The sequence below is a fragment of the Xenopus laevis genome, chromosome 3S, assembly GCF_017654675.1.
Source record: "Xenopus laevis strain J_2021 chromosome 3S, Xenopus_laevis_v10.1, whole genome shotgun sequence".
Lineage (NCBI taxonomy): Eukaryota > Metazoa > Chordata > Amphibia > Anura > Pipidae > Xenopus > Xenopus laevis.
Window position 1 is genome coordinate 91,450,003 of NC_054376.1, and position 11,633 is coordinate 91,461,635.

Genomic DNA, 11,633 nt, shown 5'->3' on the forward strand with positions numbered 1-11,633 from the left:
TATCCATTCGAAGACGGCGCCGAGCGTTCGTGACGTCACCCGAGGCTTAATGTCACGTGTGCGTGACGTCAACGAGGCCTATTCACTTTGGAAGTAGCGGTGACCCAACAGTAATGGCAGCCGCGCTGGTGACAGCCGGTCGGCTGAGGACTTTGAGCTGCGCGGCTCTTCGCTCAGGGCTCTCGGCAGTATGCCGCTTTCGACATAAGGAGCCGATCGCAGGTGAGAAAATATCCTATACGCGATTTTCTATGTATATACACACTGGTTACCTTAACCGCATTCGCACATGGGAAACGCTTCTTTGACCTTGTACATGTGCTAGACAAGGGAAGAACAGGGCAACAAACCCGTTTAAAGCACGTTGTTAATGGTTTTTGCAAATGTCATTTCTGGCTCTGACCCCTGGATATAATAATGTATCTGAATAATGAAGCTGATTAAAAGACCTGGAGGGGATCATGTGACTTTTGCTACATGACATGTTTCAAGAGTCATATCCAGAGATCAGGAAGGAAGAAACCCTGGTTTTCCACTGCATTTTCAAAAGCCTTTAAAGCGGGTGGTTCACCTTTAAGGTAACTTATTATGTTATAGAACAGCCAATTCCAAGCAACTTTTCAATTGGTTTTCATTATTTATTTTTTATAGTTATGTGCCTTTTTCTTCTGAATGTGCAACTTTCTAATCGGCGTCGCTGACTCCCTTTTAAAAAACAAATGCTCTGTAAGGGCTCTTACAGACGAGCGTTTTTACCTGCGCTCCCCTGCGTTGTGTTTTTCTGCGTTCAGCCGCAGGGGAGCGCAGGAATAGACGCATTACATTTTTTCCAATGGGGCTGTACTCACACAGGCGCGTGTAGGCGCCGAACCCAGGAAAAATGCAGCATGTTGCGTCTCAACCTGCGTTCGGCGCCTACACGCGCCTGTGTGAGTACAGCCCCATTGGAAAAATGTAATGCGTCTATTCCTGCGCTGCCCTGCGGCTGAACGCAGAAAAACACAACGCAGGGGAGCGCAGGTAAAAACGCTCGTCTGTAAGAGCCCTTAGGCTACACATGTATTGTTATTGTTACTTTATTTTCTTCTATTCAGGCCTCTCCTATTCATATTCCGGTCTCTTATTCAAATCAATGCATGGTTGCTAGGGGAATTTGGACCCTAGTTACCAGATTGCTTAAAATGCAAATCGAAGAGCTGCTGAATAAAAAGCGAAATAAGTCAAAAACCTTCAATAATAAAAAATGAAAACAAAATGCAAATTGTCTCAGAATATCACTCTCTACATCATACTAAAAGTTATCTCAAAGGTGAACAACCCCTTTAACTGTTATTCTTAAATGGTTGCAAAAACGATATGTATATACATAGTGCAAAAAAAGATGGGGAGGAGTACACCACTCTGTGATACAACCTCGCTGTTTTAGCATTTCACAACGTTTCCAGTCTTCTCTTTTGAAATGTGTTGCTGGCATTACATTCAAAATAAGCAGATATGTTTCATCATTTGATATGTTGACTTTGTACTATTTGCAATTAAAGGACAAGGAAAGTCTTTTTCTCATTACCTCTTCATCCCCTGCATGGACCTGATCGTTTCTCCAAAAACCGATTAGTTCCTTTGTAGTGACCTGTGGCGTATGCACCAAAACGAATCCTCCCTCTGGATGCGAAAGCTCGTTCCCTGATACACTTGCTACAATAACAGTGCGCATAGTGGTGGTAGGGCTTTGGAGTAGGCTTGTGGATGAGCCCTCTCACAAGTGTTGTTTTTTTTTTTTTTTTTTACGCACATGTGCTGCCTTGGGTATTTCTACTCTGGAATACAACTTCCTGCTTTTCAGTTCTCTAACTCTGAGTTAGTCAGCGACTTGAAGGGGAGATTAGTCATCCCGCCAGCGATTTACATTCCAGCAGACGGTAAGGCAGGGGATGCAGGTGGGGGAGATAAATCACTCCGAAGAAGAGTAGATTTGTCGCCGGGGCAACTAATCTCCCCAAATCTGAGCGTGTGTCTCTGCCCTTAGACATCCAGTCACTACAGCCTTTATACATTACTTTTTTGGCTAACTATATTAGAATTTTTTTTTTATTTTGCACAGCCTATACATTTACCCAGTTATTATTTTTATACTGAACAATTCCTTTAAAGGGGATGTATGGTCAAAAATTTAAATCCACCTTTGGATTTGGGGAGTGAATATAAGCATTTTTCCAATTGCAAATAATTATTTATTATGAGATGTTTTTGAGTTGCATATTCCCCACATACCTGCTCATGCTTCAGCAGCGTGCAAAATCTTCACGGCCGTCTCTTCGCCTGCTTTTATTTCTAGTCCTGCCTGCCAACCAATGAAAAACGAGTAAGCAGTCTTGTTTGCAGGCGCCTGCTCAATGTGCATGTGCCTCAACGTCACTACCACCGTTGCTTGACTGCCTACTCGTTGGATAAGAAATGTGGCAAACTTAACTTGCATAATTCCATTTACGATATTCACTTTGGTTATTGCACTATTTAAAACATACAGAAGCTTTATTAAAACATGCTTATATATTTTAGAATTATGTTTGCTCCCCAGAAACATAAGGCTCTATGATTACCATTGACATTCATGGAAAGGCTCTGGTTTCATGGTTTCAATTTGTTTGAAAAAAAAATAGCAAAATGTTGCATGTGTATCTGCTCTAAGGACTTCATCATTACATCATTTTTAAATTAATATTTTTTTTTTTTTTTATAGATGGAATCACGAATCCACTTCGTTACAAATCAACATATTCAGCACTTCCAGATGATTACAACTGGTATGTTTGGTTTATACTCGGATTCTTGGTTTGGTAAAGGATAGGTGTAGTCATGAATATATTTTTTTTTTACTTTCAATTTAAGGGGATGTAAAGTTAAAAAAAAAAAAACCCATTTTCAGGTTCCACCTTTAAAAACAGAGCTATATTCATTATACTTCCACTTAAAAATCTGTAAAGTTTTCATGAACTGAACTGCAGGGTTGTTTTACGTGTTCATTTCTCACTGCGGTTAACCTCCATGTGGAACAACCTACACGCTGCTTTCCTGCAGTTCAGAACTCAGAGCTGCACTGTTGATATACAAGTTAAGTAGTTGTCAGCAGAATAAGGATTTCTATGCACAGTAGTTGGAGGGCAAGAGGAGAAGGGTAAAATGCACTGCAATAGGTTATATCAGTTCATGCATTGTACTCTGGTAATCCATTAAAGAAGATAAGCACCCTTATTACAGTTTTTTTTAAATTAAAGACATTTGGCAATTTAAACAACTGGTTTTATTAGAAAAAAAAATGGTGCGTTTTCAAAATATCTGGCCTTTGGCCAGTAGAGCAAAAATATCTTAAGGCATAATGCAGAGCTTCATTTGCATGTAGGTATTTTGAAAACACTCCATTTTATAAAACTAAACCAAATTGTAAACTGCTGTAAGGGCAGTCACACACATGGAGATTTGTTGCCCTCGATGCCTCCCCATAGGAAATAATTGAAATCTCTGGTATGACCAACATATCACTAAGGGGGAATATTTATCAAAGAGTGAAGTTGGAGGTCGCCACAGTCCACTGGAGTGAAATTCATTCTATGGGATTTTTATCAATGGGTGAAAGTTCATGCTTTGATAAATACGCCTTTCAAAAACCCATAGAAATGAATGGAGAGTGGCGGAATTTCACTCTAGTCTAGAGGACTGTGGCGATCTCTAACTTCACTCTTTGATAAATATACCCCTAAGTCTGCCAAAGTTGCCTCTGGAGGAAACTTCATGCAACTTAAAGATATGTTGGTCATAACACCAGTGATTTCAATTATTTCCTGTGGAGAGGCGTTTTCGGGAGATTTGTCTTTAAGATGCAGATTGTTGCAGTATTTAAAAGGAAAAAATTAAATTGTATGATTTAAGAGAATCTATACAGTTTTTTTTTTTAATTCTTTATAATGTGCTTCTTTAGCAAAGTGGAGTTGGCCCTGACATCAGATGGGAAAACAATTGTCTGTTACCATCCATCGGTTGAAGTCCCGTATGAACACACAAAGGTAGGACAATTAATCTGTTTAATAGTTAAAATTTAAGGTTTTATTTTGTGCGTACAAAAACTGAGCAAATCCTTTTGGCTATTTTTGAGGGAAAACCTTTCTACAGAAATATCTACTTTAAAGGTCAACCAAAACCTACCACAGAAAAGTTACATACAATTACATACAATTTTATCCTACTCCATAGGGCTGCTACTAGTGCTCAAAAGGTACCGAAGCCCTGCATTTTTCCACACTGCGATGTCAATAAAATTCCTTCAGCCACCACCCTCTTTGTTTCACAAGATAAGAAGTATTTTAAACAAACACAAACATTGAGTTTGTAACCAACAAAAAGTATGGTTACAAATTAATTTTAAATGGCCAGTAAATTCCTACCACTAAGCTAACTTTAATCTATTCTGAAGTCAGAACAACCCTATTTTTTTAGTTATGCAGATTTATCAAAGTGTGAGTTCAGATTTTAATAAATAAAGACTCGCCCACATTCTATTCAATCCTATGGGATTTTTAGAAGGATATTTATCAATGTGTGAAAATTAGAACTCACCATTACAAAAATCCCATAGGAATAGATAAATCTGCCCCTTAATGTGGAAAACCTCCAAGCGCTCTGTATTATAAGCTCCTATACAAGTATACCAAATATTATAACCTGGTGTAATAATGGTATGTCGATGTCATGCACAAATAAAGAAGAATGGATTGCAATGTTTGATTTCTTGACATAAGCAGCTCATTAACATGCCATGAAAAATAAATGTGTTTCTGTGTTTAAGTCATTGTCTGGCTTGTTTTACAATAAAATGATACAATATAGGTGTATAGATAAGAAATATCATGAAGAGGACACAGTCCATTTAAATAAGCCATAACTGTTCTAGTTACAGTGAGCAATATGTATTAAAAAATTGAAATACATATAACAATAAATGCTTTTATTGGTCAATACTGCTTCACCAAGTCTGATATAGTCAACTCCTCAGGGACAAATTGTAGCAGTTAGCTGGTGATTGTCTCTAGAAACATTACAATGAAAGCACCATGCTTCACTACTAATGATTAATCTCTAATGTTTTATAACAGCCTCTTCCTCAGAAGGACCCATTAACCAGCCACACAGAAACACATGAGCTTGTCCTAAAGGCCAGACTTAATGATGTTAAAGCTAAACCTGAGCCAACGATAGAAGAGCTTAGCAAAATGTTTTACACAACCAAACATCGTTGGTATCCGGTGGGACAGTAAGTAACTGCTGAACTACATCTTCCTTTTTTTAAAGGGGGTTGTCCCCCAGTTGTTTTTCCTTTAATAAATATACCCCATGTTATTCCCATATGTCCCAGATTTAAATGGGTATTGATCAAATATGCAAGAGTAACTACTGCAAAATATGTTGTTGACACACATACCATTACAATACATAGCCACAGACATTTGCTACACACATGACCTGTGCAATCATGATGGAACTTGATTTGGTTCCTTTGTTTATTATAAAAAAGGTATTATGCCTTTGCTTTACATGACATGAGATTGTGTCAGTATTAAGGGTTACAAACAAATGTAGTGTGAACTTTGGATATGTTGAATAACCAGAGCTCAACAGGAGCAGGGAAAGAATAAAAAAAAGAATTTATAATTTAGTGCTCTTGATTTACAATATGGATCAAATAAAACGACATTGCGAGTTATAGTTCCACCCAGATAGGGAAATAAGAGGTATTATATAGTGTAATAGTGTAATACTCTGTTTGCAGTGTGTTAATGTTAAGTTTTAGCTCCACCATCCCACACACATCATATGTGCATATATTATTAAGGCAACAAAAATATTAAACCAAAAAAAAAATGCAACATACAACAAATATTCAAGTGCCAATGTAAAATAGTGGGCAAATCTCAGTGAATTTTTTCAGCATACCAAATATTATATCCTGGTGTAATAATGGTATGTCTGTTGATGTCATGCACAAATAAAGAAGACAAATCTGTGGTCTTTTGTGCTCCACATCAAGTGATCTGCCTAACTACTTACAGGACAATTTATTCATTCAGGCATATCAAGTATAAGAGTCAGGTTCTTCACTGCACTGCAAATAATGTTTATTTATTCAAACAGTTTACAGATGCCATATGTAGTGTTTATCTTTAATTCAGTTTACTTCAAATAGATGTATTGGCATTAATCAATAAAATATAATGCATACGTATGTAATGGTAAGGAACTTGGCAAACCTTTCCTTGCCAAAAGTATTTATCAAAGCTGCAATTAATTATAATATATGCACTTGTTTGATTTCCAGATACCACAGAAGGCGTATGAAGCAAGAACACCCAAAGGACCGATGATATCTTCTATTCCACATTTTTTACAATACATATCTATCGTTCATTCAATGTTAATAAATATTGCACATTTCCTCATAAGTCTTATGATAAGGTTGGCACATGGTATAAAAGAAAAAATGTCTCGGGGTGAGGGGAAGAAGATGAGTGGAAAGATGAAAGGCTACAGTTTATTAAAATCCAAAGGGTAAAGAGACGATGGGGCATATTTATCAAATATTGAAACTAGAGCTCACCATAGTTCATCTAAGTAAAATTCTGCTGCACTCTGTTTTTTGGTGAGCTTCTTTAGCAATGGGTGAAAATGTAAGTTCACTGTTAGAAAAAATATGCCTCTAAAAATCTTATAGAAATGAATAGTGTGTGGTAGAATTGTACCCATGTGAACTGTGTTGAGCTCTAGTTTTACTCTTTTCTAAACATGTTGCTGTAAAAGGAAGAAAACCAGGAAGGACAAGAGACAACAGGAGGAGAGAAAGTAGGAATACAGTAGTAGAAGTAAAAGAAAACAAGGAAGAAGAGTGTGGGAAACTAAAAAAACATTTGAAGTACTGATTTGGGTTTGTACCCATATCTATATATTTATTTATATAGTAGTACATATGCACACAGTGCTTTACAAAGCACAAGGGTATAGTTGTAAATTAAACCATAAAAATAGATAGAAAATAGAGTATATGTTCAAGTGAGAGGTGTTTCAATTTCAGTTGGGACGAGGTCCCTGCCCCGAAGAGCTTACAGTCTGTTAGGAAGAGGAGACAGACAAAAGGGGCAGGGACAAGCAACACACAAAGCTTTGGAAAGAGTGTGGTAGCTATTACTGATGCTGTTTGGTTCATGGAAAACTGAAACTATGAGATGTATGCCATATACCATATTTTCAGTGTGAATCCAAACGCATCAGTTAATAGTGCTGCTCTAGCAGAATTCCAAATTGAAATCCATTTTTTCAAAAAGAGCAAATAGATTTTTTTTATATTTAATTTAAAAATCTAGCATGGGGCTAGACATGTTGTTTCACATATGACTTCAGCCATCAACTATCAAACAGCCAATCACAGCTCTTATTTGACATCCCCATGGAGTTTTTCATGTTTGTGTTGCTCTCCAACTCTTTTTTACAATTAAATGTGGCTCATGAGTAGAAAAGGTTGGGGATCACTGGAATAATGGGATAGTAACAGGATACCAGCTCCCTGACACCTACATTGCTAAAAATGCTCCCATGCCCCACCAAGTGGTACATATGAGAACAGCACCTAATAGTAAATCACCCAAGCCCCACCACAACTCCTCCAGTGAAATTAAGTAGGAGGAACAATCTGAAAGCAGTTCCAGTTTGAAGTGCTGGCTCTTTCTGAAGGATAACAATGTGTCAGTTCAGAAACAACATTTTAAATAGTAAAGGGAATTATTTTCAATATAAATTGTAATTTGAAAATTAAAAAGTACACCATAAAAATCACGACAGATTTACTAAGTAAAAAAGAAATATATAGAACCAATCAATACAGAAAAAAACATTTATTTTCTAAACTGAAGTCTCAGAAAACAGAAGTATAATCAATTGCAATGGACAGATATGTGTGTTTTGTTTGCACTGTTTTTTTTTTTATAACACATTTACCCTTAACCTTAGTGCCATCCCTCTTCAAGAAAGTGTGATGGATCACACCCCTGTCACGGTTGTAGACCAAGCAAATAGTCCAAAAATGCGTGGCCAGGTACAGGTCAGTTCAGGCCGTAAACATCAATATCTGGATCAGACAAAGGGTCAAAAACAAGCAACAGTCCAAGACAGTAATTTAGAGCACACCCAGGAAGTTGCAAGCAAAGGCCTATATACAAAACCCGGTCCCTGGTGTTTATTTAGATTTTTTGAACCGGACGCATGCAATGATGTCACGTTCTTGCACCCAACATCACTGCATTGACACCTTATGTCATGGAGGGAGACTACTTACAGCAATGCATTTCTGTTGACCTTGGGGAGTTCTTCAGTTAGGTCTCTCCATTCCTGCATTGTGATAATATTTTTTCATGACAGAATACCTAACAAAAGTCCTAACTCTTCATATCTATAACTTACTTGGGTGGTTAATTACAGGGGGTAGTGGAATCCTCCTGGCCCATACCTCCCAACATTTGAAAAATGGAAAGAGGGACAAACACTTTGGCACGACTAACATTTTTTGGCCACGCCCATTTTATGGTCACACTCCTAATTACCATGTCCATGTTACAAAATTTAGCAGGTTATTAAAGTCTGAACACATTTCTGGGAGTTTTATGTTATAACAGTTTTGCTAATGAAGGTGAAATTAAATTAAAAGTCACAGTTCTCCCAAGATACTTGCTTATCTTAAATAGTTACAAATGTATCTGCTTATCTTAAACTGTTAAAAATGTATCAAAGTGCAGGTGCTGGGTATTCTGGGCTCTCTGGCAAAAAGCTGTTGTCAAAATGGGGACTGCCCAACTGAAAACGGGACAGTTGGGAGGTATGCTGGCCTTCTTTTTTTTTTTGGGTAGATACAAACAAATTCGACATTAGTTTGATGCTTCCCAAAAACTAAAGAGGTTGTTCACCTACCAAACACTTTTATTTCAGTTGAGTTGTTTTAAGATTGTTCACCATAAACAAAGACACTTTAAAATTGCTTTCCATCTTTTATTTTTTTACAGTTTTCCCAAAATTTAAAGGGGAACTCTGGCTTCCAAACCAAAATTTGATAAAGAGGCCCACATAACACAGAAACCAATAATATACCCATCACAGTTACCCGTTTCTTCAAAAAGTATGAATAAATGCCATTTTCTATGCAGAAATCCAGCTGGTTAACAGTTCTTCTTTATCTGCATCAGGGAAGGAGGGACTAAATACTAATGTTACAAATTGTAACAACTTCTCCACAGTTTACAAACAGCATGCAGGAACTACATAACCCACAATGCATTGCACTATGTTCCGTTCCTTTTTGAAATCACATGTGCGGGGAATTGTAGGATTTGGAGGATGCAGGCTGAGGACAGATTGCTGCTGATACAAAGTAACCGTAGTCAGAAAGCTCCGCAAAGTAGTCAGATAGATCAGCAGGAGAGCAGGGGGCTAGGCTAAAGGTGGCTGTACACGGGCAGATTAAAGCTGCCAATATCGGTTCTTTAGACCGATTCGGCAGCTAATCTGTCCGTGTGTGGGGGCTCCCAATGGGCTTGATAAAGGGCTGGAAAACCTCGAAACGTCGCTTAGCTTGAGGCACGAATAAAGTACCAATTTTTTCACCATAATCGGAGTGCTGCTGAAGTATTTTCATGTACGGCTCCCAATGGGTCCTCCCTGATCGATATCAGGCCAAAAATCAGCCAATTTTTTCTGCGATCCAGGACCATATCGGCTAGTTGAGGCGGTCCTGTGACCAGTCGGCACCCATTCATATCACTGTAATCTGATTGTTCGGACCCAGGGCTGAACGTTTAGATTCACCCAATATCGCCCTGCCATTAGTGGCCAAATCAAGATCTGCTTGTTTGGCGACCTTGCCAAATGAGCGGATCTAATAGTTTATGGCCACCTTTAGGGAACTGTTCCAAACCATTAAAAATCCTGAAAAGTCTGCATATTTTTTAATTGATGTATATTGCAAAGTTGCTTGAAATTATGTTTACTTTTCAAAAAGCTTAAGTTATGTTTTTGTGCAGTTTCCCTTTAATGTTTCTGTCTGTCAGCTCAGTAATCCAGGAGTGTTCTGAACTGTTTCAATTTGATATGTTTCGTTGATAAAATAAGATACTAAATTTTTCAGCAGTATCTGGAATATTAGCAAATATTGCATCAATTCTAACAGCTGCCCTTAAAGGGGTTGTTTACCATAAAAACAATTTTTCAGTTTTGTTGGTTTCAGATTGTTCACTGAAAATCAAGACTTTTTCCAATTACTTCCTATTTTCCTATGACCGTAAAGTTTTTCACCTTCTAAAGCAGCTCTGGGAGGGGGGTCGCCAGCTCTTTTAGTCAAAACTCACAAATTCGAAATTGGGAATAATCAAAACTCGAATTCGAACTTCGAGATTTATCAAACCTTGACCCTGGGAACAATTTGCATTTGACTATTTACCACCTAAAACCTGCCGAGTCCATGTAGAAGTCAATGGCAGAGGTCCAGTGACCCATTTGAAGCCTTCCTGCCATTCAAGTTTTTTTCGGAGAAAAAACAATTCAGGTTTAGTCGTGATTGACTCTAATTCAGTTGGAGTCCGTCATATAAGTTCGAGTTTTAGACATTCAATTTTTTTCTTAAATAACCTCCCATTCGAATTTCTAATATATTCGAATTTATTAAAAAAATATTAAAAAATGTTTTTAAAAAAATTCACATGAATTCGAAATTCAGGCTTGAGAAAGGGCCCAGTGGGCTCCAAAACGTTGCCTTGTATGCATCTACTTTTGTTTTGGGGCCAATAAAGCAAAGACCGGCGAAGAGGCGCATGCGCAGTTGGAGCAATTTACCGGCTTGCGACAACTGCACATGCTCCGAAATGGACGGAAATTGCCGAAGCGACGGAAGACACAAAGACCCAGAAGCTGGCTGTGGTGAAGTCCAATGCCTTTTTTCCTGGGGGGGGGGAGGCGGTCTATGTGGGGTGGGGGGGGTAGGGTTTTTTTGCCAAAACACTTGAATTCTCCTTTAATAAAAAAAGAATTTGGATTTCATGTTTAATTTGAAAAGGACTTTTATTATACAGCTTTTTATGTCTGAGTGACAGTTCCACTTTATAGGAGTGGTTCACCTTTAAGGTAACTTTTAGTACGTTATAGAATGGCCAATTCTAAGCAACTTTTCAATTCATCTTCATTATCTATTTTTTATAGTTTTATAGTTACTTGCCTTTTTCTTCTGACTCTTTGCGGTGTCGCTGACCCCTTCTAAAAAGCAAATGCTCTGTGAAGCTACAAATGTATTGTTATTGCTGCTTTTTTATTCATCATCTTTCTATTCAGGCCTCTCCTATTCATATTCCAGTCTCTTATTCACATTGGTGCATGGTTGCTAGGGTAATTTGGTCCCTAGCTACCAGAATGCTTAAAATGTGAATTAAAGAGCTGCTGAATAAAAAGCTAAATTACTCAAAAACCTTAAATAATAAAAAATGAAAACCTCTACATCATACTAAAAGTTATCTCAAAGGTGAACAACCCCTTTATGCTGCTGATTCAGACCAATT

The 11,633-nt window shown here is 37.8% G+C and overlaps 1 protein-coding gene across 1 annotated transcript; it reads left to right on the forward strand.

Annotated features, from left to right (window-relative positions):
* Positions 1 to 34: 34 nt before the first annotated feature.
* mrpl42.S (mitochondrial ribosomal protein L42 S homeolog) lies at positions 35 to 6,491 on the forward strand. Its single transcript, XM_018256014.2, has 5 exons — positions 35 to 222; positions 2,741 to 2,804; positions 3,977 to 4,061; positions 5,148 to 5,305; positions 6,368 to 6,491. The coding sequence occupies exons 1-5, from the start codon at positions 114 to 116 to the stop codon at positions 6,411 to 6,413; spliced, it is 462 nt and encodes a 153-aa protein (XP_018111503.1). The 5' UTR covers positions 35 to 113; the 3' UTR covers positions 6,414 to 6,491.
* Positions 6,492 to 11,633: the final 5,142 nt, after the last annotated feature.

Bases quoted from the DNA above. Each gene is read 5' to 3' on its own strand.
- mrpl42.S (XM_018256014.2), top strand. From the start codon at position 114: ATGGCAGCCGCGCTGGTGACAGCCGGTCGGCTGAGGACTTTGAGCTGC. The intron at 223-2,740 runs GTGAGAAAATAT...TTTTTTTTATAG, and splicing joins ACATAAGGAGCCGATCGCAG to ATGGAATCACGAATCCACTT. The intron at 5,306-6,367 runs GTAAGTAACTGC...TTTGATTTCCAG, and splicing joins CGTTGGTATCCGGTGGGACA to ATACCACAGAAGGCGTATGA.